This window comes from Berghia stephanieae, chromosome 2 (genome assembly GCF_034508935.2).
Source record: "Berghia stephanieae isolate SIO BIC M18660-M18661 chromosome 2, UCSD_Bste_1.3, whole genome shotgun sequence".
NCBI lineage: Eukaryota > Metazoa > Mollusca > Gastropoda > Nudibranchia > Aeolidiidae > Berghia > Berghia stephanieae.
Genome location: NC_088361.1, coordinates 91,032,185 through 91,059,684, shown reverse-complemented (window position 1 = coordinate 91,059,684; position 27,500 = coordinate 91,032,185). Strand labels below are relative to the sequence as shown.

The 27,500-nt window shown below is 34.4% G+C and overlaps 2 protein-coding genes across 8 annotated transcripts in view; one reads left to right on the top strand and one right to left on the bottom strand.

Moving 5' to 3' along the window:
* The window catches only part of LOC144965825 (solute carrier family 22 member 16-like), a 69,684-nt gene extending 60,874 nt beyond the window's left edge, over positions 1-8,810 (top strand). For all 5 annotated transcript variants that reach the window (XM_078901585.1, XM_078901582.1, XM_078901584.1 and 2 more), the window contains exons 9-12: positions 4,743-4,828; positions 5,506-5,623; positions 6,759-6,831; positions 8,265-8,810. In XM_078901585.1, the coding sequence (XP_078757711.1) occupies positions 4,743-4,828; positions 5,506-5,623; positions 6,759-6,831; positions 8,265-8,471 (484 nt within the window). In that variant the 3' untranslated portion in view covers positions 8,472-8,810. The remainder of the gene's footprint in view (positions 1-4,742; positions 4,829-5,505; positions 5,624-6,758; positions 6,832-8,264) is intronic.
* A 16,999-nt stretch (positions 8,811-25,809) lies between these two features.
* LOC144965823 (uncharacterized) overlaps positions 25,810-27,500 on the bottom strand; it is a 390,278-nt gene continuing 388,587 nt past the window's right edge. For 2 of the 3 annotated variants that reach the window (XM_078901578.1, XM_078901579.1), the window contains 2 exons: positions 27,471-27,500; positions 25,810-26,482 (listed from right to left, as the gene is read on the bottom strand). The exon at positions 27,471-27,500 is cut by the window's right edge and continues 72 nt beyond it. In XM_078901578.1, coding sequence (XP_078757704.1) covers positions 26,147-26,482; positions 27,471-27,500 — 366 coding nt within the window. In that variant the 3' untranslated portion in view covers positions 25,810-26,146. The remainder of the gene's footprint in view (positions 26,483-27,470) is intronic. The other variant, XM_078901577.1, reaches the window with a different exon arrangement.

Here is a 27,500-nt window from a genome sequence, read left to right as displayed (position 1 = left end):
TGGCAATTTATCATAATAATGCGTTTTTAGCACTTTTATTTTCCACTTTTACATGATATTCCTCATTCTGTGTTTCCTCTGTCATATGACGATGTTTGGACCCATTGTACGGCATCTCCTTTGGATTTCTATAATTCTAGTCGCCTAATTTTGTTCGCATTAAATTTTACATGACAAGACTGATAACACTTTAAATGATTTTGTTTTTTAAGTTTCAAATAATCTCATTTCTTTCCGATGATTTTTAAATACTAGATAAATCAAACTTATTTTCGTCACAACCCTAATAATATTGAGATGTATTAAATTATATAAAAAAGAAGTTTCATATCCTTGCTCTTTGTTATCTCTCTAATCGGTCGGTGTCATCTAGTTGACATACTTAACATGTGTCCCAGTCCCTGCGAGCATAAATTTTGCCATTGTAATTAATTGTATCTGAAAACATGCAAACACATTCCTTTATTAGTCACATGCAATATTCTTTCATCTCTCTCTCTCTCTCTCTCTCTCTCTCTCTCTCTCTCTCTCTCTCTCTCTCTCTCTCTCTCTTTCTTTCTTTCTTTCATCATCATTCAAATATGAATTATGCACATTTGAAATGGGATGCTCAAGTATTATTATCCTGATTTAACGCTACACTAACTCCTGAATGGTTCACTAATTAGACACAAAAGCTCTATTTCATACAAATCAAGCCATCAATTTTAGCCGTGCTTTAGACAAATACTGATAGTCAATGGGTACTGTTAGTCAAACACTCAATCATACCGGAATGAGCAGGCAACCTGTGTGCAGTGCGTTACACAGTACAGAGAGAACATGCTTCCATTGTCAACATGCTGTAAATAACGTAACGTAAATGCTTCACACAATACTGCATCATAATTATTGATGAAGATGATTATAATTATGAAAGTGATGATGATGATGATGATGATGATGATGATGATGATGATGATGATGATGATGATGATGATGATGATGATGATGATGATGCTAGTAATGATAAGCATTGTATTATAATTTTAGTGGTATGCCGACTCTTTACTGTCATCAAGTTTTTGTTTAATCAAGTTTGACGGAAATAGGTTAAAACACAAGTAAAGTGATTACCGCAGTATTTTAGGGGGGAAAAATAGGGGGAATAGGGGGAGGGGAGAAGGAGCCCTGTCTGTGTCAACACCGATTGCCGGCATTTGTCGAGCTTGTGTTCTGCGAGTCTATTTGTTGTTGTTGATGATGACGACGATGATGATGATGATGATGATGATGATGATGATGATGATGATGATGATGATGCTGATGATGGTGATGATGATACTGATGATAATGTTAGTAATGATAAGCATTCTAATTATAATTTTAGTGTTCTGCGAGTCTGTCTATTCATCGGCCCTTTGTATTAGAGCAATTGATTATACTAATTAAATCAGATTCACAAAAATCTCATATTATTTAATTTTGCATGCTAGGCATCCTTCAAAACAAGCGAAATTGAATGAGATTGACGACTAAACAATTTGGATAGTTTGTTGATCGAAAGTTGAGAGGAAGGAAAACATCCGATTCGACGCTACAAATAGGCACCAATTGGAATCCAAGCATGACGTAAAACAACATTGGGTTGCCTTGTCTTAAATGTTTATACGTTCTTAACAATTTAGACGTAAATACTGTATCTCTTTTGGCTTTATTAGATCTATCAGCTGCGTTTGATACAATTGACCACTCAATATTGATCAAACGTTTGAATATAACATTTGGTATCAGAGGAACAGTGAGTGAATGGTTTAAGTCATATGTAGAATGCAAGAAACAAGTTATGTAGATTAATATCGATAGATCAAATAAATTCTGCCTTTGGAATGGTGTTCCACAAGGGTCACTCCTGGGTCCTGTTATTTTAAACCATGTATACTCAGCCTCTTTCTGTAATTTTTTAAGAAATGAAATTTCCTATCACTTTTATGCTGACGATTCACAGCTATGCAAATTGTTCCTTCGTTAATGGTACACTAACTGCCTATTCTGTATGAGCTGCACTGGCTGCCTGCCAAGGAAAGAATCATTTTAAGATTTCTCTGGTTTTTTAAAGCCGAAATGATGAAGCACCTCACCTGACTATATTAAAAGCATGTTAGAAATATATGTACCAAATAGTAATTTACGATCCTCGACTGACAAAACGAAGCTTACTCTTAGAAATAATTATAATTATAAATTTTATGGCGGCCGTTCCTTTACCCACACTGGGCCCCTTGTGTGGAATGCACTGCCCAGGAGGATAAAACAGAAGCGAAATCCATTGATAGTTATTATTATTCATAATCATTGTTAAAGCACTACCTTTTTACCGTTACATTTTTATGATATTGAGAGGATATTACATACACTGTTGCTATTGATATCATTGTGGTATACATTTTTTTATATGCAACTTTTATATATTTATTTGTAACATGCATTGAACAAAACACAATGATGAAAATCCGCGATACAAATGCCATGTATCATTCTTCTTCTTCTTCTTCTTCTTCTTCTTCTTCTTCTTCTTCTTCTTCTTCTTCTTCTTCTTCTTCTTCTTCTTCTTCTTCTTCTTCTTCTTCTCCTTCTTCTTCTTCTTCTTCTTCTTCTTCTTCTTCTTCTTCTTCTTCTTCTTCTTCTTCTTCTTCTTCTTCTTCTTCTTCTTCTTCTTCTTCTTCTTCTCTTCTTCTTCTTCTTCTTCTTCTTCTTCTTCTTCTTCTTCTTCTTCTTCTTCTTCTTCTTCTTCTTCTTCTTCTTCTTCTTCTTCTTCTTCTTCTTCTTCTTCTTCTTCTTCTTCTTCTCTTCTTCTTCTTCTTCTTCTTCTTCTTCTTCTTCTTCTTATTATTATTATTATTATTACTTATTATTATTATTATTATTATTATTATTATTATTATTATTATTATTATTATTATTATATATTATTATTATTATCATTATTATTATTATTATTATTATTATTATTATTATTATTATTATTATTATTACGCAATAGAAATGAACGAACTTGTTGTCGTCTATTTCAATATTTTCCAATCTTAAAATGCTTGTATCTCAACTAATATTAATCTCTCAGAATGGTTCTATAGCATAAATTATAGGACTTTTCATGTTCTATAACATATGCAATTTTCATCCTTTCAACCAAAATGTGCACAGTTACAAGAGTGTTTTGGATCAAATTACCGCGACTATAACTTATGTGCAAAATAGATATGCATCGAGTTCTGAACCATAGAGAAGGGAGACAATTCTTTAAATGTATGAATTAAACATATAACATGCCGTTATCTCTCTTCCACTGTCACTCGTTTTATGAACAGCTAAATGATGACTGAACAATAAATTTAACATTTTGTTCCAGTTCGTCTTTCATTTGTCATGAGTTCTTTATAATGAACATGAAAAGTAGTCCTTCAGAGCTATTAAATCCATGGAGCTGGAGTTTTATCCGGGGACAATAGCCTAAAATGGACAAAAGCAATTACTTACTACCCTTTTGATAGGACGATTGTCGCAAAGTACTTTCCACCAGACCTTACAAACTCAGCCACCCAATCACTGTCCTCGTCATCACCCGGTACTGATCATTGTCCCTTGGCGTGTGAAGTGAATAGTCTACAAATTGGACTATCCGGACCCCCATTAACGTGAATAATTACATTCTGTAATATCACATTTTGATAATACTCTGAATCTCTTGTCTAATCTTTCGCTAAATGACTGCATCAATGCAATTATTGTATGCTGATGAAATAACTCGGAATTCCAGATTGTCACGAAGATTCCTTAGGCTTAATGTTAATCTCAAGATACGCATTGAATTTTTAATAAATAAACAAACAAATTCATCTTTAAGAGCGAAATTTGTGATATCTATGTGTGCTTTCAATGGAAAAGAAAAAAAACCCATCAAATTCATCTTAAGGGGTGAAATGTGTGATATGTATGGGAGATTTAAATGGAAAAGAAAGAAACAATCAAATTCATATTTATGGGCAAAATTTGTGATATCTATGGGTGCTTTAAATGAAAAAAACCCCAAACAATCAAAAACATCTTTAGGGGCGAAATTTGTGATATCAATGGGTGCTTTAAATGGGAATGAAAGAAAGAATCAAATTCATCTTTAGAAGCAAAATTAAATTTGTGATATCTACGGGAGCTTTAAATGAGAAAGAAAGAAGCAATCAAATTAATATTTATTGGTAAACTTTGTCTTTGATAATCTGTATTTATTTGCAACTCTGATAACCCAAATTGTTATGGGCGCATTGTTGTAATGAAAAGTACTCTTTAAAAAAGCAATATTTTATCCATATCAAACGTTGTTAAACCAAGCCCATAATGTCGTTCGGCTATCAGACCTGCAAATCTGATTCTTGTAAGTTGAGGCGCAATACCTACCCCGTAATACGCATTCGTTTATATATAAAAAGTAGTCCTTCATGGCCATTTGGCCCATGGAGCCGGAGTTTATCGTACTACAATTTGGATAGGACGTTAGTCTATCGTAAAGTATTTTCCGCGAAATCTAAAAGATCCAGCAAGATCCAATCACTAGTGAATGGACAGGGAGGTCAGAAGAAAAAAATCCCGACTCACCCGGGATCGATCTCGCTCCCTGTTTTTGGAGTCGAGGCTTTAACCCATCTTCCTTTATAACACTGATTAATACTACCGTTATCTATTTCTTCCACCCTCTCCCCCACCAGATTTGGCCGTAAGGTTGTTCTTATATGTGTCTTTATGACCATGAGTGTTGGTCTCATTGCCAGCGGGATATTTAGGTCGCTTGAGCGTAAGTATTCTTATTCTTATTCTTCATTATAAAGTTAGTAGCCCCCTTTTTATGGAGGATCACTCTTACTTTGAAAGGCGTATCATCGTAAAGAAAAAAAAAGAACAAAAACATATTCAAAAAAAAAAAAAAAAAAGAGAGAAACAAAAACAAAAACAATAAAACAAACAAACAAAATCCCACAAAATAAACAAACAAAGAAACAAAAGAAACAAAACATGACACTTTCATTTTCACTGACTTTCCTAATCAGACACCGCATAAATGGAAACAATTCTCCTATTTGTGATATGTTTCAAAACTGTATTTTATTTTAGTTGACTCTGATCTCAAAACAGTAATATCAAAGGAAAAGTGACCAGATAAAAATCAGATTTTAGTCTTTTCCATTACTAAGAGCTATGTCGTATAAGCTGCCATGCTGTGAGAAGACATAGCTATTTTTGATAATTTTGGCCAATTTTCAAATATTGATCGATTAATGAAATGGCCCTCATTTATTACGAGTCACATTTTGTTGTAAACTCTCAAACCCAAGAAAACCTAACGAGGGTCATTTTAATCGATCGATAATTTATTGAATCTCCAAGAAACTGATAAAATAAACTTATTAAACCTATGAAATTATCGGTTCAATTTATTTTTGATTTCTATATATTTTTGGAACCATTTTTCAGAGACCAGTGTCAATTCGTCTTTTGCTATCGTCTTCTCTATGATTGCCATGGCAGGGGCTAGCGGATGCTTCAGTCTTGTCTTTGCCTACACTCCAGAATTATTTCCAACGAATATCAGGTTAGTGGCAGTAATATATACATATCAATATTCCATTTTTATGTATGTTGGCAGGGACTAGTGGATACTTTAGCCTCGTCTTTGCCAACACTCCAGAATTATTTATAAATGTCGCGGACTTGAAATGAACATTGTAAAATTGACACCCAAAGGCTATATATATAATATACCATACTATTATCATTCCTGACATTGAAAAAAATAATTAATATATATATATATAGGCATTTATGAAACAAATTTTAAATGTTCATCATGTGCAATGTGCTTTAATAGGCTTTGTCAATTCCCCCAGTACTGCATAGTATGGGGACATACTTCATTTACAAATAGAATAACTGGTTATAGCAAGAAAATCACTCACATCTGAGTCGAGTAGAGTAACGTATTTAAAGTACCCTACCCAAGGACACAACGCTGGGATTAAAATTATATACGATCACTGTCACCAATCCGATCATTGTCCAAAGCAGGATTCCAACTAGAATATCGTAATCATTTGATGCCTTCGTCTAGGCATTTATGAAGGAAAAATGTATATATAATTCATCAAACAAATGCTTGACGTCAACAGGAACCATTATTGTTGTCCAAAATGAGCGAATGTGGGTTATTGCTATGTACAAGAGAAAAAGAAAACGGAAGTTCTCGAACCCGGTACCTTCTGAATCATAGTGCAATTCCTTACACGGTAACCTCTTTTAAAGTTTGAGGCCATGAGATCATCTCTACTCGTTATTGCTTCAGTCTGAGAATTTTTTTTTTAAAACCTAAAGATTTATAAAGAACAATATCCACTGAGTGCGCGCAAAGCGCTTTACGAAGTGTCCAAAACCAAAGGCAACAGTTAAAATGTAAGACGAGACATGCCGACTGTTAGGCAGATACAACGCTATTTACGGCTATGTACTCATTTTACACTTAAGCACGGTGTAAGAATGTGTAGGTAAAGAGCCTTTTTCAAGAACTCAACTATGCGCTTTTGAGAGCGGGATTCAAACCCCGGACCCTCCGATACGAAGGGATACCAAGTGTCATACCACTGGATCACATAGCTGCACATAGTTTAAAGAAGTCTAATGAATGCACTGTCATATTTATGTAGATATTTGTTTTGTTTGTTTTTCATTGACAGAAACCAAGCCGTCGGCATTAACTCTTTGATTTCCCGTATTGGAGGAATGCTGGCTCCGTTTACTGGAATATTAGTAAGTAAAAAATTGCAACACAAAGCTCTAAAAAAGTGTGTATGAAACAGTGTCAGATAAAGCAAGAAAGAAAGGTTCAAGAGAAAAAAAAGCCATCCTATTATTCTTTTATCTTACTTTTCAGATCTTTATCTTACATCAGTGCCTGCACCCTAATTAGTCACTTTGATGTTTTCAAAAATTGCGATTTCATTAAGAAAAAAGGAACCCCTACAAATGTGACCTTAAACCGGTATTATGGCTATGTGACCGTAGGTGAAAATAAAAACAGAATGAGATTCCTAAGATCTGAAGAAACGTGCTTGACACCGTCAATACAAAGAAGAGTAAAGACAAAAATAACAAAACAACCCAAATACCACCCCGCCTTCTCTAGTCCGCTTTTTTGTCTTGCAGTTTTTCATACACACTTTTTCAGATCACCATTTTACACCAATGCCTACTCTATAAAAATCTAGTTTTCAATCTTTCAGAAGTATTCTCATTATTTATAACAAGTAAGATTTTGAGAACTTATGTCACTCACTCACTTAATCCTTTATCCAGCGTTGGATGCTTGAGGAAATATCAAGAAATTGCCAATGCACTCTCTCTCTCTCTCTCTCTCTCTCTCTCCCTCTCTCTCTCTCTCTCTCTCTCTCTCTCTCTCTCTCTTTTGCTGCATGGGTTTCAGTCTAGAGGTTGATGCCTCCTGGGCTTTCATTTCTCCGTATACAATTCTTCTCCAGGCTGTTTTAAGTCTGCCTCGGTTCCTTTTTTTTATTTGGTTGGGGTGGGGGGGGGGGGGGGGGGGGAGTCCAGCGTAACGCTGTTCTAGATCTAGTCAGCTGACACCTTTCAGACATGTCCAAGCCATCTCCAACATCTGGCTCCAATGGTGTTTGAATTTGAGCCCATCCCGGTTTTCGTTAAAAGATCCTTATCTATAATATCATTGGCCCAGAAGATTCTTTGGTATTTTACTAGACATTTATTGGTCTGAACAATTCTATTTTCTGATCAGATGGCTACCACCATTCTGGTCTTGTCAGTAGTACACATGGACCTAAATCGTAAATATGTTATTGACATAATGCCAGATTGACGCGATGGGACACATATTATCCCAAAAGCCGGACAATATGGATGACACTGATGATAATAACAACAAAACCCCGGTGAACCGGTGGTCTAGGCGTGAATATAAAAACGTGTCCACAAAATGTCAAAATGAGATTCCTAGGATCTGAAGAAATGTGTTAGAAACCGTTCAGACAATGCAGAGTAGAGAAGAAAAACCAAAAACATCCGAAAAACTAGCCCGCCTTCTCTATTCTGCTTTTTTGTCTGCCAGATTGACGCGATGTGACACATATTATCCCAAAAGCCGGACAATATGTATGACACTGATGATAATAACATGACAATATCGAATCCGTGTTCTATATTTTCAGAGTGAACGGGCGAAGTGGGGACCGGGAGTGCTCATTGGTTGCTTGGCGTCCCTTGTTTCCATGTTGCTGAGGTTTCTTCCAGAAACCAATGGAAGAGAACTACCCCAAACTTTGGACGAGCTTCAGAAATGGTTCAAGAAAGAGAAAGATAATGAAAAGAATGCTATGAGAGGTGATGCCGTAACGGAGTCAAATGCCTTACTTTAGGATGGAATCATTGGTTGAAAAAGAGACATAGAGAGATAAAAAAAGATAAGGAAAAATAGAGAGAGACTAAATAGAAAGAACTATGGGCAGATAATAGAATAAAAAGAGCGAGAACGAAACGAAGAAAGTGAGAGCAGAGGAGAGAGAGAGAGAGAGAGAGAGAGAGAGAGAGGGAGAGAGAAAGAGAGATAGAGAGATAGAGAGAGAGAGAGAGAGAGAGAGAGAGAAGGGTTGTAAAATGTTATATGCAAATAGAGACGGACAGAAGAAAAGTTAAGGGAATGTTTGTGCATGTGGGTATGAGAGAGAGAAAGAAAGAAAGAAAGAAAGAGAGAGAGAGAGAGAGAGAGAGAGAGAGAGAGAGAGAGAGAGGGGGGGGGGGGGAGAAAGAGTGAGAGAGACAGAGAGAGAGAGAGAGAAAGAGAAAAGAGACATACCCACTCACAGAGAGAGAAAGAGAGCGATAGATAGATGGATATATATATATATATATATATATATATATATATATATATACATAGAGAGAGAGAGAGAGAGAGAGAGAGAGAGAGAGAGAGAGAGAGATAGATAGAGAGAGGATGGGAGATGGATATGATAATAATATGATATTTCAGATTGATAATCCTAGGATTAAGTTGGCCGAAGCAGATGATATAGTATTATGAAAAACGGGTGTGTATATTACAAGATATTACAAGTCGAAAGATATACCTACTTATTGACGGTGATTATACTGAATATTTATTTTTCTCACTTTCTCTATGGTTGATTTTGTATGTTGTGTATACTACACAGTATTCACATTTATAACTCTGTATACTTTATATCAATACTCCAATTAGTATTACAATAATGGATAAATACAGAGATAAGATACATTTTCACGTTTACCTTTTTCTCTCCTCTTCATTTAATTATATTTCATGTTAACCAGATTAATATGTGGCATATCGAGCTAAAATTGTGTTTTGTCCAGATGACTTAAAGAACGTGTCATTTTGCCTCATAGAGCAATGCCCTGAGTCTTTTGAAACTTCTAAATTTTTTCTGGTGACTGGGTTATTCCAGTCTTACCTTGGAATAGACCCTAGAGAAAATTTTCCCCTATGGGATAAATAAAGGGAATTTTATTTAATTAATTAATTTATTTTTTTTATTTAACTTGTCCAATAAATATCTTACACAAGTGTTAACTCGTTATATATACCGCTGGCGACTTAGCAGGTTTTTAAAATCACCTCTTCAGTTGCTCGGCTTTGTTATAAAAACAAAAAGGAAACTTTAAAAAATGATTTACCTAGCTTCTATTCACTCATTCATAACATGTTGTTTGATATTATCTACATTATCTATTTATACACACACACACACACACACACACATATATATATATATATATATATATATATATATATATATATATATATATATATATATATATATATATATATATATTATATCATGTCAAAAAATGAAATGCTTTTCTGGTAAAATACCTATTATCATCACTGTCAAAAGACAATACCTTGTCTAACCCCAGTCAAAACAGTTTTCAATCTCAAGTTATTTATACTATGACAGATGAGAACCAATTATATTTTTTATTGATAGGACGTGAAGAATCAACTCAAATGCCATATGGTGATGCGAATTGACGGCTTATCTATTATTTTTCTTTTGACTTATCTCGTAATGTTAAATAAATATCAAACAAACGGCTGATAATCCACTTCTTAAACATAAACAAGAATGTTTTATTTGATCATATGACAATTATCATCTATAGGTGTAAACTTAGAATGTAACTTTTTTAAAAACCAGGATATCGTCCACTTTCCAAGCGGGTTGCAATGAATCACTTAAATGATATTAATATAATTTATCTCATAGTATTTAATATTCATTTTTAATTTTATCCAGCCTTATGAATTTTACTCTTAAGATATAATAGCCAATTTCTAATAATAACCTAGACTGCGTTACCTCTACACAATATTATGTTTATTGGAAAAATAGAATATCAAATGAGAAATGGTAGCTTTTGTTCATCCCAATGTAAAACGTTTTGAGATGAAGAGTCACAATTTAGATAAGCATTTGTGACCGACCGTTTCAAAAGGGTATTTTATTGGTATGATTGATATTCTCGAAGTCTAATAATTTGTTGTACAAATTATGAGTAACTTAGATTAAGTTTATGTTTTAATGTTGAGAATGGATATAGTTTCTGAAAGTGACAAACTAGTATCTCAATCTCACTGAGAGGTTAATAAGGTCTGAAAAAGTGTATATATTAACAGTGCAAGACAAAAGAACAAACTTGAGCTTTCATGTAGCGCAATATCTACTAAATGTGCTCAATGCGCTTTACAGGGAATCCCTGATCAACAGAAACACGTAACATGTAGAACGAGACATGATGCCTGTTAGGTGATATTACAAAATTTATTTCCGACAGAAACAATGATGTTAACGGCCAGGTACTCATTCTAGACCTGAATACGGTGATAGAATGTGAGTAAAGAGCCTTATCCAAGGACCCAACTATGCACCGACTGAATTTCGAACCCAGGACCTTACGATCATACCACCAGACCATATAGCCTCATAAAATAAAAGATATAAAACAATCCACAAAATTAGCCTGCCTGTCCCCGACTGGCTGATTCATTTATGATGATTTTTTAAATTTTATCTTTCTTTCTTGCTTTGTCTGACACAGTTTTATATAGATAGAATGAAGATGAGGTCACTCGGGCCTTTGGTATTTTTTTTTCCAGTTTATGATTAATTCTCACTTGTATTATTCACAGTGTTTTGTGTGTTGGCCCGTGATACTTCCGGATGGCAATATTGTGAGCTTCTAAGCCATGCGCATACTATATATACAGTTTCAAATCTTTATCTTACAGCAGTGCCTGCTCCTTATTTTGTCACTTTAAAGTTAATATGTACTAAGCTGCGAGAATAATACTTTTCTACTGTCTGTTTGGATTTATAGTGATGGATGTATTAACTTTTTTTAATACTGTTTTTGTAATTGGCCGAAGGAGGGTCTTCAGCACGAAACGTTTAGTATTTGGTATCTTGTTCTTTTTTGTTGTTGTTGAGGCTGTTACTTATGAACATAGAGAGTATTATAATTATCGATGGTTAGATTAATGGTATGCAGACATAGTGTGAGGCTGCGTAGTTCAGCGGCATGGTCTTTGCTTCTTATTCTAAAAGTATCGAGTTAAACTATCCACCACAATGCGTGGCCTCAAGCAAGTCACCTAACTCGCCCTTGCTCAACTGATGCATGAATTATTCCAGTGTTTCCTTGGAATAAACCCTAAAGACACATTTCCACTTGGGGATGAATAAAGGGAATTTTATTTATTGTATTATTTATTTGTTTATGTATTCTCAGGGCACATCATGAATAAAAATCTTTTAATAATAACTTACATTGTGATGCTTATTTGAAAACAACTTCTGATTTGCCAGAGTTTTGTTGTGTCTCTTTTTCGACGCATACTTATTTGCAGATCAAATAACCTAAATGAATAGTTATGGGCGGATTGTTGTACTCTCAAACCAACGCAAATATTCTCCATTACAACAGTGCTAAAATAAGCCCATAATCGTGTCCATTTATCAGACTTTTCACGTAAGTCAAACCAGAAGTAATTGGATAGTTCAGGACGAGAATTAAGGCAATTCAATTCTATTCAGGATATTCGGGTTTGAGCCCCCCGCTGTCGGCATTATGTTGATCTATATTCTTATTTGGGCGACCCTCCCCTCTCGCGCTATTATTCACTTTGCGCTGCGGTCTACGCTTTAGTTATCTCGGTCTTTTACTGTGAGTCATTGGGGAAAAGCTCTTTAATCGCATTACTTACTTTTAGAAAGTTTTTTTATTAAGGTAAAAAAGTGACATTTAGATGAAAAATATATACTGTTTTGTTCTTGCTTTCATGGGTTAAACGTGCTTGAAACGCTTTCGGTTCAGCACCAGTTTAAAAAACGATGTTTGGGGAAAAGTGGATCCAAAGTTAAATTCACCAAAACCAAAATCAACAACAAATTAATAGAACATTTACAAGGAGCAATATCCACTAATCTTGCTCAAATCGCTTTACAAGATTCCTGGCCATGGGCAATATTTAACTTATAGAACAAGACGTGACGCCTTTTAGGCGATGTTATAGATATCCTAAAACCAATACGAATATTTCTCTCGCAACCAAAGACTCCTGCCAAGGCAAAAGCAAGGACAGAACCATTGTTTTTGTCTTGTTTTCAAGATTGTTACGGCGCTTGAGACACATTTAGGTCATTTCAGCGCCAGTTAAAAAAGGAAGAAAATGAGATAGTAAAAAGTTCTAGAATTACATTTAAAGCAACTAGAAAAGGTAAGACAAAGGGGAATTGGTTCAAATAGGAAACAGATGTTGATTCCAAGATGACATTATTAAAGTAATTATTTTGAGATCACCTACAAGTCTCATCAATACACAAGCACAGGTACCCACTAAGAGGAACACACCCAAATGTTTACAAATCATATATAATACGTTAACAAAACATAGTGCAGTACACAAAGGAGAGATGATTTACAAGGAAATAAAAATATATTCTCCCAAAACTAACTATACATTTGACTGTTTCCCTCTCAGCCAGGGTATCCGATCAGAACCAGGACAAGATCAAGAAATCTCATTCCAATATAAAGCCAGAAAGTATGTTGGAAAACAGATACAGTCGGATAGAAGACAGAGTGCGTGCCTCCCTGCCCACTATGGGAAGTCAGGAACCCCACTCAGTCTGCCTGGTGACTGTTTCTCTCTAGCCAAGGATTCAGGCCAGGAACAGGACAAACCAAGTGCGTAATCCCATTCCAAGACAAAGACAGAAAGCAACTCGGAAAACAGACAAAGGGGAAGACACAACAGGTGATATTTTGCCCATCATTGGAGGTCAGAAAACCACACCCAGAAGACAGAACCAAGTATTCTCATTCCAAGACAATCGCAGAAAGTCTCATCCAGACACAAGCACAGGTCCCCACTAAGAGGAATACACTCAAATGTTTACAAATCATATATAATGCATAAACAAAACATAATACAGTGCATAACAGAGAGATGATTTACAAGGAAAAAAATCATTTCCTAAAACTAACTATACTTTTGACTGTTTCCCTCCCAGCCAGAGTATCCGGCCAGGGCCAGGACAAAACCAAGTAACCTCATTCCAAGACAAAGACAGAAAGCAGGTTGGAAAACAGACATAGGGGGGTAGAAGACACAGTATGTACCTCCCTGCCCACTATGGGAGGTCAGGAACCCCACCCAGAGATTTATACATATAAGCACACGAGTAAAGTAAGACAAAGGCGAGTGGTTCAAATAGGGAACAGATGAAGATTTCAAGAGTAGACCAGCAAGGTACTTAGTTTGAGAACACCTAAAAGTCCCATCCAGACACAAGCACAGGATTCGACTAAGAGTAACACACTCAATTGCGTGCATTATAAATTCAAGTCAATAAATATAATAATGCATGACAGAGAGATGATTTACTATGAAAAAAATTCATGTTCCAAAACTATTACTATACATTTGACTGTTTCCCTCCCCTCCAGGGAAAGGACAACACTAAGTAATCTCACTCCAAGACAAAGACAGAGAGCGTTGGAAAACAGATATGGGGGTATAGAGTATAGAAGACACAGCAAGTGCTCCCTGTCCACTATAGGAGGTCAGGATCCCCACCCAGTCAGTTGGTAGAGCACTCGCTTCACACGTAAAGAGACTATGATCGTTCCCGGGTGAAGTCGAGATTTCTTTCCCAACGCCAACCCCTGTCAACCCAACAGGCTCAAGAAGCAATTGCTATTGTCCGTTTCAGGCTAAAGACACCGGGATACACTCCAACTACTTGGACCAAATGTCTCTGAAGGATTACTTTTATTTGAAATAAAGGTAAGACAGACTCAAATCTTGTAAGAAATAACGGGGGCGTTTATTGTAGGAACTCAACACAGACAAATCGTATGGGAAGAAATGCATGGAGTCAAAGTTGAAAGGGCAAAGTACAATGTTATTTTTAGAACACAGCCCATTATTATGGGTTAGGATCTGTCGCATATCATTTCTGTAATAGTAATAATAATGATAATAATATTATGTTACATTACATTTTTTTTCATAGTATAAACACTATTAAAGGTAAGTAAGAGTAAATCATGTGACTCGTCGTCTCAAAATGGTATTCCCGTCAGGGTTGTGTTGATGCTAAAAAGAGAATTTATGGTTTAAAATATGAGACCTAAGTTAGGTTTATATGTTTTATTGAGTTGTGTGATTAACATTTATAAAGGTAGCAAATATCAAATGATCCCTTTCCCAATCAATTTAACTTTACAATCCCTTTTTATATATACATGTATTATTGAGTTGAATGAGTAATATTTATAAAAGTATCAAATGCTAAATGTTCCCTTTCTCAACCAATTTAACCTAAAAATTACGTTTTTGTTATCTAGTTCACCAACTATTTCGAGACGATGGGCCATATATGACTGGAATACTATAATATGACAGGAATACTTTTTTATGTGGAAAACATGTTTTTTTCTGTTTAAACTTCTTTCGATGAGGAATTTTGAAAAAAAAAAAACAACTAATGCTAAACGTTACCCACCTCTATGTAAAAGAAATATTTCATAAAATGTTTTCTTATTTTCTCCTCCTCCTACTCCTCCTCCTCCTCCTCCTCCTCCTCCTCCTCCTCCTCCTCATCCTCCTCCTTCTCCTCTTGTTCATTTCTTCTTCTTCTTCTTCTTCTTCTTCTTCTTCTTCTTCTTCTTCTTCTCCTTCTCCTCCTCCTCTTCCTCCTCCTCTTCCTCTTTCTTCATCCTCTTCCTATTTTTAAATATATAAATACACACATCGATGCATCTCATGTCTACAAATTTATCATGTCACATGTGCTTCACATATTATCTCTCTTACTTTTTATAACCATAAATGTACTTAAGAATAAGACGTCTCGAAGTCGTACCAACTTAAGATCTTTTCGCGCATAGCGATATCTCAAATCGTATTCTCCTTTCACTATTTCGGAACAACAACGATATTATTAACATGTCTATAGATTATTTTATGTACAAGAACGAATATTAAATCTTTCAAAACGTACAAAATACCAAAGACCGAAAGTTTCAGGCTTAACCAGTTAACTGCCGTACATATTAAAAATTTGGCCAGAAAACTCGTCCTCCAATTATAGACTGTTTAAATAGTCCTCAATCTGGGAAAAAACTATCAAACCTGGAACCTGTTGATGTCCCAGGTATGAGAGTTGTTTTTTTTTTGCTGAGATGAGATAATTTAAATCGATATATATTTGAAGGACGATTTTCTGGCCAAACTTTTAAATACGGCTATTGACTGAGTAAAAATATCTTAAGCTGAAGAGCAGATGGTTTTGAGCCTGAATCGTTCCGTATTTAGCATTATTTATATTATTTTTTTTTACATTATGAACTTTATAGGTCCACAGCTCTTCTAGCAGCTAAGTATAAATTATTTGAACAACTCTTGGCCTCCTTCCTCACCCCGGCCCCCTCATTCACGTTAAACAACCACTATTGTCTTTTTGTTAAAATTCATTTCTTGGAAAGAAATGTACATATAACTATTTCAAAGTGTATTCTTCTTACTATTTCAGAGCAAAAACGATATAAAGAAAATATATCCATAAACTATTTAATGTAAAGAAATGAATATAACAGCTTTAAAAACGACCGTTTTCATATGATTGGTCGCGAAAATTAAGTCGTTTTACTTTATAAACCATGTATTATTATTGTAGCTTTGATTCGCGCTGTTACCTGCAATTATATTTGTACCCATCAGAATTCCTGCCACCGACTAAATTATAAACGGATTTAGTAATAATAATAATAATATTTGTACCAATTGGACGTTAATAGTTTCTAGTTTCTACATCATTTTACCTTGTGTATCTAGCAGATCTTTGTATTAGCAGTCTGAAAAAAAGGTACGAAATGGAACAAAAAATAAGAAAATGAATCACTATAAAATTATATCATAATCATGAGATCAAGGGATATAACTCAAGAAATATGATCTGAATTTGTGATCCATCGCTAAAATCTGGCATTATGTCGGGTGAATAAACTGTGAATATTAGATGTGAAAAGTGAATTTTAAGTTAGAATAATTTTCGCGAGCTAATAGTTTGTTGTATCTTCTTATTGTTTTCGATAACACGTATTGCTGAACCCGAGTTTCATATTAAACATGGTATCCATTCAGTAAAAATAAGAGACGTCTAGAGCCTCGATGACACACAAGATCTGAGATGTGAAAAGGATTTAGAATACCTGAGATCCATCGCAGCAGACCGTCATCAGTGGAAAGAACTCACTCAACAAATCAGAGGAGCTTGCCAACGCGTCACAGTCAGAAGATTAGGAGGCGATCGGCAATAAGTCAAAGTAAGTCAAGTTTCATATCATTAAATATGGATTCATTTTTTCAGCATATTATTATTATTTTAAAGTTACCCCGATATAATACCAATTTTAGAATATGGGTCAAAATTAAACTTTAAAAAACAAAACATACATACATCTGGACAAATCTTATAAAAGATTACGTTTTTACTCAAGAACATAAGTATAATCAAATAAAAAGAAATGTTTTTTAAAATCTTATTTTACACACACACACACACACACACACACACACACACACACATCCTTAAAGTGATATTAGAGTATTGTATTACAGAATTGAATACAACAACTTAAAAAAAGATAAAGAAAATAACAAAAATAGAATGTTTAGAGCCCAAAGCCCTTCTTTAACCGATAACAGAAACAGTTAAAATATTAACACATCGGGTTAAATCCAATCTATCTGCATTAACGTGATGTATTAATGGTTAACTATTTTTGTTTCTGTATGAAGAAGGGTTTTGAACCCGAAACGTCCCGTGTTTAATATTGTTGTTATTTTGTCATTTGTATTTTTTAAGCTGTAATATTCATTTTTGTACATTAATTAATACAGTCAACATCTTCTAGCAGGTATTTGAAACACCATATTATTATTATACTACGTACTTTAGTCTGATAAAACACACTATATTTAAAATAAAAATGACCCTCATCTTGGCAAATGAAATGATCAAACTCAGGACTCTGCAAAGGCCAAGGTTTGAGAGTTTTTTGACAAGATAAGCGTCTTTTTACATTTTTTTTTGGAAGTATTACCATTTTAATTCGGTTTTTAAAACTTTATTTGAGTTGTTGGCTGAATTAGTTTTTTTAGCTCGAAACGTTCCGTATTAATCGATCTGTATATTTTTCTGTAAAACTATCACTCCCACTTTCATAACTGGAGATTGTGATTTAAAGATTTGAGTTTTATAATTCAATGTTAGTGTAATTAAAAAATTAATAACAGAGTGAAGGAGAATTGTTCATTAACGGTTTAACATTTTATAAAGAGAACTGAAGACACGAATTTGATATACCGATACAAGGTAAAATTCGTTATTTTACTTTGTATATCATTGCTAGAAGCTGAAGTTGTTTGGGGTTTAATGTGAAATAAAAAGAAACACTCAAATCACTGCCTTACAGTAACATGCCATCAATATTTTGAACTGCTCCGATTATAAAATCAATAATATAATATTTGACCTTTATTAATCATCAAAATCGTTAATTATATTAAATCTTGTATAAACCAACATGAGGTTTTTGTAAACATATCCAGGTATAATGGGTTTTTTATTCGATTGTTTTGTGTCACTTTTATTTTTTTTCATTAGATAGATCGAGACACATTCCATTAGTAATTTAGTTGTGATTTAACAACAAAAAGAACAAAAAAGAACAAAACAAAACAAAACATTTTCCTTAATTTGAAAACTTGGTATTATTCTCATTATGATTTTCTACGTTGTATCGCCCTCTGAAAATAATATGCAGGAAATTACAAAGCGGCTTTTTTTCAAATCATACAACATTTGGTATTTCAACTAACTGTAATAAAATGATTTGATATATCAATGGATAAGCAAGAAGAAAGAAAAAAATGATAAGATAACAATGACAAGTATAAGAATACAATATTAATTTGATGAATCATATAATCATAATTATATATATATATATATATATATATATATATATATATATATATATATATATATATATAATTTTCACTCATGAAAATATCATAAAATAAAGTTACTCGGTATTTACACAACATAACAGTATAACAGTATTAAATGAGCAGTTACTTGAAAGTACTATCGAACCTTTGAATCGTAAAATATAGAAAATGATTTATTATTTTTAATGCACTAATGCGAACATAAAAATACAACGTGATTGACAATCTATCAAACTCTTTCAAAAAACATGTTTTATCCGTTTTCGCCAGAATAAGTTTTACTTGAAATATCGATCTGTGAAAATTTTCTTCGGCTTTGAAGTCTCATGTTCGATTTTTTGTTTGTTTGTTTTGAAGGGTTTTATGGTGATATGTCATTTCAGAGTCAGTAAAAATTGATGATTGGAGAAAAGTTGTAGATCTGAAGTTCGTCATCATCATAGCGTGTCGCTCCGACACCGAACATACGCCACAGCATCTGTGGAGCAGACTCTTAGGTCATGGTCAGTGCAGCTGAGCCCATCTTGGCATTCTCCAATGATGTGCTCCATTGTCTGCTCTGGGCATCCACATGTACACCAGCTCGTCTCAGCTATGAAGCAACGCATGTAGACAAGTGTCCACGTCGCGTCCCTGGAACCCCTTGCTGGATACCGATTGCTACAACACGCACAACACCAGATCAGACGTTAAAAACACGATAGAACAAGTAAGACGATGTGGACTGGTTCAAAAAGGGATAGAAGACGACTATTCTATCAAGCTAAAGATCCAGATATGAATGATAAACCCAAGTGTTCAAAAGATACAATGTATTTAAAACAGACAACTACGATGATATATAATAGAGAGATAATGTACTGGGGCTAGAATATCATCTCTCAATAAAACAGGTACTTTATAGTTGACTGTCTTTTTCCCAGCTGAGGGTCACAGCTAGGACCAGGGAAAAAAACGAGCAATTTCAATTCAATTACAGAGAGTGACATAGGGAAAGCAGCAGATATGGGGGATAGAAGACAAAGAGCAAATGCCCTCTCTTTACACCATGGGGGAGAGGGGGGTGGGTGTCTAAAGACCCCAACAAAGAGTTGATCTGTTTGATGTCTCGAACCTCAGACTTCTTATAAGAACCCATTTCACAAGATGGATGTTATTTCATTCAATCGATAAATGTAGTAAAAGTTTTCTGGCCAAAATGAACATAGATGTGTTTTGTCAAATAAAGAAATATTGGGGAAATGACCATAGATTATTTATGTTTACATATTCCCAGGTCTCTATCATAATGCCATTTTCTAAAGAAAAAAGCACGTATTCAAAATTTCGATCAGAAACTCTTCCTTCAAAACATGATCGATTAAAATGACCCTCATCTTGCCAAAAATAATCAAACATGGCACTTCACGCAAGACCCAGGTTTGCGACTTATTGGCAAGACAAGGGTATATTTAATTGATCAATATATGAAGGACGAGTTCTTTGGCTAAAATTTTAAATAGGTATTTTTTCGGAGCACAGAAATATACTCCTAAACGTTATATAACCACGTGTAAAAAAAATCATTCGAACGTTATAAATTAGATATAATAAATTTACTTATGGTTTATATAAAGTTTATTCGAACTTATTCGAATTCGTACACATATCGCACAGAAACACGCGCACAAACAAACACACACACACACAAGCGCGTGCCACACACACACACACACACACACACACACAAACACACAACTATACTCACACACAGTCAAGCATGTATAAATTATGGTTTCACGTAAGCTTTCTTCCACGACTATACACCTCACAAACTCATCCCTACTTTCACCGTTTGGCAGATAGGAGAGAATAATGTGACATTGAATGAAATGATATTCGATAAATTGATTCACGCCATGGTCGGCCGATTCATTATTTGATTCATTAACTCAAGTAAGTAACTTAAGTACTGCTAAGTGTACTGAAGAAGCAGAAAAAAAATCAAATCAGACGTTTTCTTTATTTTCTTTTTGAATAGAAACGTTACACAACAGATCGGTAATTACGAGGTGTGAGGCTCAATCACATGTTAGACAGGCTGATTCTTTTATTATGTTTTTCCCCTTATAGTTTGTTTTCTCCTTTAACTCGCATTGTTCCGTACACACCTTTTCAGATAATATGTATCTTCTTTGTTCGGTCTCATGGTATAAACATTGGCATTCTAGAATCTTGGAACAAAACCCATGGGAAGAACAAGTGCATTGTAATGGCCTGCCTACAATCAATAAGCTTCAGAACTGAGTCTTGAGAAATGAAAAGGTTTTCCCAAGACACACTTACTTTCAAAGTAGCCCTCTTGTAAATTTAGATGCGAGTCCCATGTAGTTTTACCCTTTTAAAGTACAGAAACATTATCCGTGATATTCAATTAGAAATGGCTTTCATGACATTTTTCTAATTTAATTTCAAATTTTAAAGAGTGAGAGTGTTGAAACATTTTAATTTCTTTTTCATTGCAGTTATTGGGACGAGAAAAAGATGTGAGGTTTGATCTATTTGCATTAAGAAGCGGAACGGCACAAACACAATCATTCAAGCGCCTGGAACAGTGAGACGGCAGAAGGTTTTGAAATCCTTTCCTCCTGTCCTGTCAGATTGGGGATCATTTTCATATATCTATACTACTTGAAGGAAAGGTTTTTAGGTCAAAATCTAAAAATAAGTTTTCGTGAAGCAGGTTTGTTATTTTAGTATTTTCGGAGGAATCCGGGACACTATTGTTTTATAAACGAGTAGCGTCTCCAGACGAACGAAATTTGACAAGTGACACATACATGTATTAATCTGCTTGTTAAAAGCGCAAACTTCTTCTCTGTGCAATATATATATATATATATATATATATATATATATATATATATATATATATATATATATTCACATACATTGTTAAGTGGACGACTTGTACACAAAAAACGAAGTTCGTGTGATAATACCGTTTATCTATTTGAAATGAACAACCATTTCATACAATGTCACAATCACAATCTTCCTATCATTACAACCAAACGTTGTAACTGTTCGATAAAGATATGCAAAATGTATACGAAATAGTGCCAGACAAAGCAAGAAAGAAAAATACGAGAAAAAAAATCGAACCCAAAAAAATCAGTCCTCTGCGACTTGGAATGTCGACTAAGACTAATTTCTGGGATGTTTTTTTTATTCATGTATTTTTCTTTCTTGCTTTATCCATCAGTTTCATACATACGTTTTTAGATATTTATCTTAAACCAGTGCCTGCTCCCTAAGTTTTCAATGTGTAACTGTTTGCATGGGTTTTAAAACAAGTATTATAATCACAGACACTTGTGGAATATAAGGTGATTAATGCTCATCACCAAGAAACGTCACCATAATTATTCATGAACATGGGGAAATATTCATTAGGATTGCATGTTATATAATGATACAAACAAGCGTCATCTGATCACATCTTATAAGAATGTCATACAGTCACAAAGAGTCAACAATACAATTGTGACACACTGCCTCCAAACGGTATTATGTTGGAGTTCTTCTTCTCCTTCTTCTTCTTCTATTAAGGCCAAAGCTTCAGGCTGAAGATTGTATGTATTTCAGTAACAGGGCTTTTAGAGGGAAGCAGGGAGCGATTTTTCTTGAAGTCATCAGGCGAAAGGGCTTGTTTACAATTGGTTAGTAGGGAGTTCAAAGTCGGATGATGGAGAGGAAGAAAGGTAAAGATGATGGTTTGTTCATGAGTGAGGGATTTCAATAGTAAATACTTAGTTTCTTGTTTTATTGTTGTTCCGTTTCAAATGGCTGGTTGGAATTTGGTGTTATCTGTTTTGTGCTTTATGGAATATGAGGAGTTTTTTGATGGAGTTAACGTGATTTATTTGCATGTCTGATGACATATTTAGAAATGGAGGGCATGTAATGTTTAAAAGATAAATGATATTATTTATTGAAATGAAAAATCGACAAACTGCAGTTTTAGCCATTTTGATGTTAAAATCTTTATTGGCATCTGATACTCACCAACATAACACCGTTTTGACACAATGGGCCACAATAAAGAAACATGAATGCTAAAATAGTATCCGAGGTTAACTATTGTAAAAGTAGAAAACAGATTATTTTGAATTCTCGCCTTCGGAATGAGGTCATACTTTGACAGCATTCAAACCAATAAAAATGAGAACCGAGATTAAGTCAAATTTCACTGTTCCATGTTTGAATGTTTCATATTGTTTGCTGTCGCACAATGATAAGTGTGGTATCCGAGTAGTAGTAGTAGTAGTAGTAGTAGTAGTAGTAGTAGTAGTAGTAGTAGTAGTAGTAGTAGTAGTAGTTGTTGTTGTTGTAGTGGTAGTAGTAAATAATAATAGTAATGATAATAATAATAATAATAATAATAATATAATAATAATAATAATAATGAGAATAATAATAATAATAATAATAATAATAATAATAATAATAATAACAATAATAATAATATTAATAATAATAATAATAATAATAATATAATAATAATAATAATAATAATAATAATAATAATAATAATAATAATAATAATAATAATAATAATAATAATGATAATAAGAATAGTAATAATAATAATAATAATAATCATAATGATAATGATATAGATTTGGTGCACATACACAGTGAGGTATTATATTTGAAGAGCATAGCATTCTTTGTCAATGTTAAGGCATTCAAATCTATATTTATCTCACAGATTGTTTTAAGTAGATTATAAAACATATTTGTAACCCACCATCTGAAAACAGTATGATGTCGGGATGGATCAGACCCTGAAAAGTGAATTTAGAATTGCTATGGTAGAAAATCTGGACTTTGTGTCTCTTGCACTGTTAGAAAATGCATTCATTCTCAACCATAATGAAGAAATTAACTCCGAATTTTATTAATCAGGCTATATATTTCGATTTCCATCATACCGACATAACACGGCTTTGAAACGGTGGGTCACATATTTAAATGAAAATTTAAAAAAAAGAAACCCAATTCTATATTAAATAATGTTCACATAGAGATGTATAGCGGCTACTTATATACCGTAAATCCTGTACAAGTAAGTTTACCATTTCCTTAACAGAGTCGTACATGGGACCGAATAGACACATTTGTAAAAGTTATCCTTCTAGTTTAGTGTGGCCGGTAAGGATGTGCGTCTCTCCTGATGATAGAAAGCCTAGTGTTTGTTTCTCGGATAAGTAATAGTGGCATTTCGCAACAGTTTCTGGCTTTGTCTCATTCACATTCCTTCATACTTACACCCTGCACCATTTGCTCCGAGATTTTAACAGAATGAGATGAATTAATTACATTTCTTCGCTCTTCGAAGCTGAAAATAGACATTAATCTCAGTAAAATTCCGCAGTGGTATCCATGCACCACGACTACTACCACTCTTCAAGAACTTTATTATATGGCTTAGCGCCTCGAGAAAGTGTATGCCCCACCCCCTTTTTGCTACCCCACCTTTTATTCCATTCGTAATTTGACTTCACTATATCAATTTTAATGATGTTTATAGGTAGTCTGTCGCATGAGGAAGGGCAAAGAGCGATATGTTGTTTCTTATCTGAAGGACTACTCTTTTGATGAAATAATAATAATAATAATAATAATAATAATAATAATAATAATAATAATAATAATAATAATAATAATAATAATAATAATAATAATAATAATAATAATAATAATAATAATAATAATAATAATAACAATAATAATAGTAACTTGAAAGATATAAAAGTATTCTTTTATGGCTTAACGCCAAATGTTCGGATCAATTGTAATTCCAAAAAGACATCTGTCTTTATGATTATCAAAATACAAGATATGCATTTCTTGATGCCTTAATTTAAAAACAGTATCTGCAATTCTAGATTCATTCTATCTATTTGTTTGTTTTTGTTTTCTGTAATGTCTACGTTGATATTATACGCCGATTAATTCCTACAACTTTTAAGTCTTTTCGGGCAGTATAATTACATTATATAATCCAGTAAGGGGAAATAAGTCAAAATATTACAACACTAATTCTAACAAAAGTTATATCCCTGAAAAGATATTTCGTTCACATCATAAGAACACGATACTATGGCCAATTCAGCGAGAATGTATTCTCATGTATTATCATCACTTAATAGGGTCTGGGTACGCCTAGTTAGAGTTTAGCCTATGGATTGACCGATTGAGACCAATGTTATGTTTAAAAAATACACATTTTGTAGTATATCTCACTCAAACAAAACCCTTTAAATATTATTGCTGATTCTCCGTTTCAGAGCATCGCCTTCGTATACTAATGGACTGACATTGATAAGAAAAATTGCATCAAAAGACAAGGCCAGACCACCAAGAGAAAGAAAATCGTGAGTTGTAGTCAATAGCGCACCCAATGTTGTTTCCTTGAGTAGTACTAATGACAATTCACTCGGCGCTGCACTGACCTAAAATGACTTCAAAATACATTCAAAAGACAAAGCCAGACTCCCAAGAGAAAGAAAATCGTGAGTTGTATCCGATAGTGCACTCAATGGGGTCAGTTGTTTCCTTGAGTACTACTAATGGCAATTCACTCGGCGCTGCACTAACCTAAAATGACTTAAAAATACATGTCATAGTGTTAGGCTGTACCATTACAATGGCTAGGGTCATTGCCTGAAGGGGTCCGACGGACCAATGCTTTGATATGCCCTTTTATTTTCTTAAGTCTATAGATTAGAACTTAGGGATTACACTCCTGATCATTCATCCTCAGTACTTGTTTCTTTAGAAAGATCATTGTTTGAATCGCATCCTGTGGTAATTCTCAGTAGCATTAAAAAAAATACCTTTCTATCCGTGATTGCTTACTCAATAGGCTTGGACAGTGTCTGATGTCATGTGGCCTTGTTCTACTGATGACATTCGTGTGGAGCTTGCATTTGGCAGTATTTCATTAAGGTCTCGTAGGGGCTGCCTGCTCCGCAATTCATATTTCAGCTGGCTAAAGGACACTTATGTAAACAGAGTTCTGTTTTTACATCCTAATGTTTGTCCTTATATAGGTACCTACGCAAAGTTGCAACACGTTCTCTCCATTTCTTTCAATCAATTATATCAGCTGCCATAACTCACATTCCTTTTTAAATAGCTTAACTTTATTCCTCGAATACCCAGCTTTAGCTAGCTTATATTATACTCTTGCTCAAAGAAGCTTCCGGCTGCAAGCATTCAGTAGTCTTCTGCACATTCGGGTAACAAGATATACCAAGTAGGATCTCAAATCCGCAATGTAGCATTAGATATCAGATTTATTTCAACGCTGGGGACCGACTGACTCTTCACTCTGTGTCAATTGACCTGCTTTCTGGATTAAAGATACTTGAATTGAGATTGTATAAGTTACACGTAAAACCCGACACACTTGCAAAACTATCACGCAATGACGTCATGATCGTCTACACACTGTATATCTGGTACTGCCACTACAGCAGCTGCGGGTGCTATGGCCTCTGTCTCTTTGTTGGATTCGTTCTCCTCTGTCCTCGTCGACAGCATCTCTCTGTCGTAGAAGGGAACCTCACGTAGGGAGAACTGTTGCTGGAATGGTCGTCTCTGTCTGGGATTCGTCGTTCGTCGAAGACCGGTGAAGTCCGGATGTGGTTTGGCTGAAGGAATCCGCATCTCGATGGGCTCCGGACGAAACTTTTGTTGTCCTGTAGCCGATGACACAGATCTCGCAATCAGCTCTGGAAGGCTGTCCAAGTTGACCTGCGATACAAAAGTTTACAGATTTAAAATGGTTATTGTATGATTGTTTGATGTTTAAGTACATACTGTAGGAATATTAAAAGTTATCGATATTCATCTTACTTCCTCACTCAAGTAAAAACTGAGATGAGCTTTAAAAATCAGTTTAAATCATCATTCTTTAATAGCAGTATGATTTTATTTAATTTCTGTTATTTTGACGAGGATATTGATTTTGTTTTTTGTTTTTTGTTAAAGAATGTTGATTTAAGACAATTATATTCTGTTTAACAATTTTTTAAAAACGGATTCACCTAAATACATTGATGTTTAACAGAAAAAGAAGATTTCAGGACAGCATAGTAAAGACGTATTTTTCATTTTGAATACTAAAGTGCCAGATTGTTAGGTTTTCGCACCACCAGAAATGTGACTCGTTTCCATCCTGGGTGCAGTCAATATGATTTTCTGAATCCATCTCCAATCAGCAGTGAATCAGTAATTGGGTCGTAAGATCTGGCGGAAATTACTTTGCGTCATATCCAGTTGATAGATAGATAGATAGATAGATAGATAGATAGATAGATAGATAGATAGATAGATAGATAGATAGATAGATAGATAGATAGATAGATAGATAGATAGATAGATAGATAGATAGATCGATAGATAGATAGATAGATAGATAGATAGATAGATAGATAGATAGATTGATAGATAGGTAGATAGATAAATAGATTGATAGATAGATAGATGGATGGATGAATGGATGGATGGATGGATGGATGGATGGATTGATGGATGATTGGATATATGGAAGCAAAAAATTGCTGCAGGCCCTTTACCCCGCGATTTTCAAACCAAAAATGATCTCTGCCATCACGGACTTTATAACCCCGAAAGACTACAGTTAACACCCCCCCCCCCCCCCCCCTGCTGCCCACCAAAATAAAATCAGGATAAACTCCGGCTCCATTGGCCTTCTAGTTTTGAAGTAGAATGACTCTACCTGCAGCTGTGCCAATTTTTCTTCTATTTT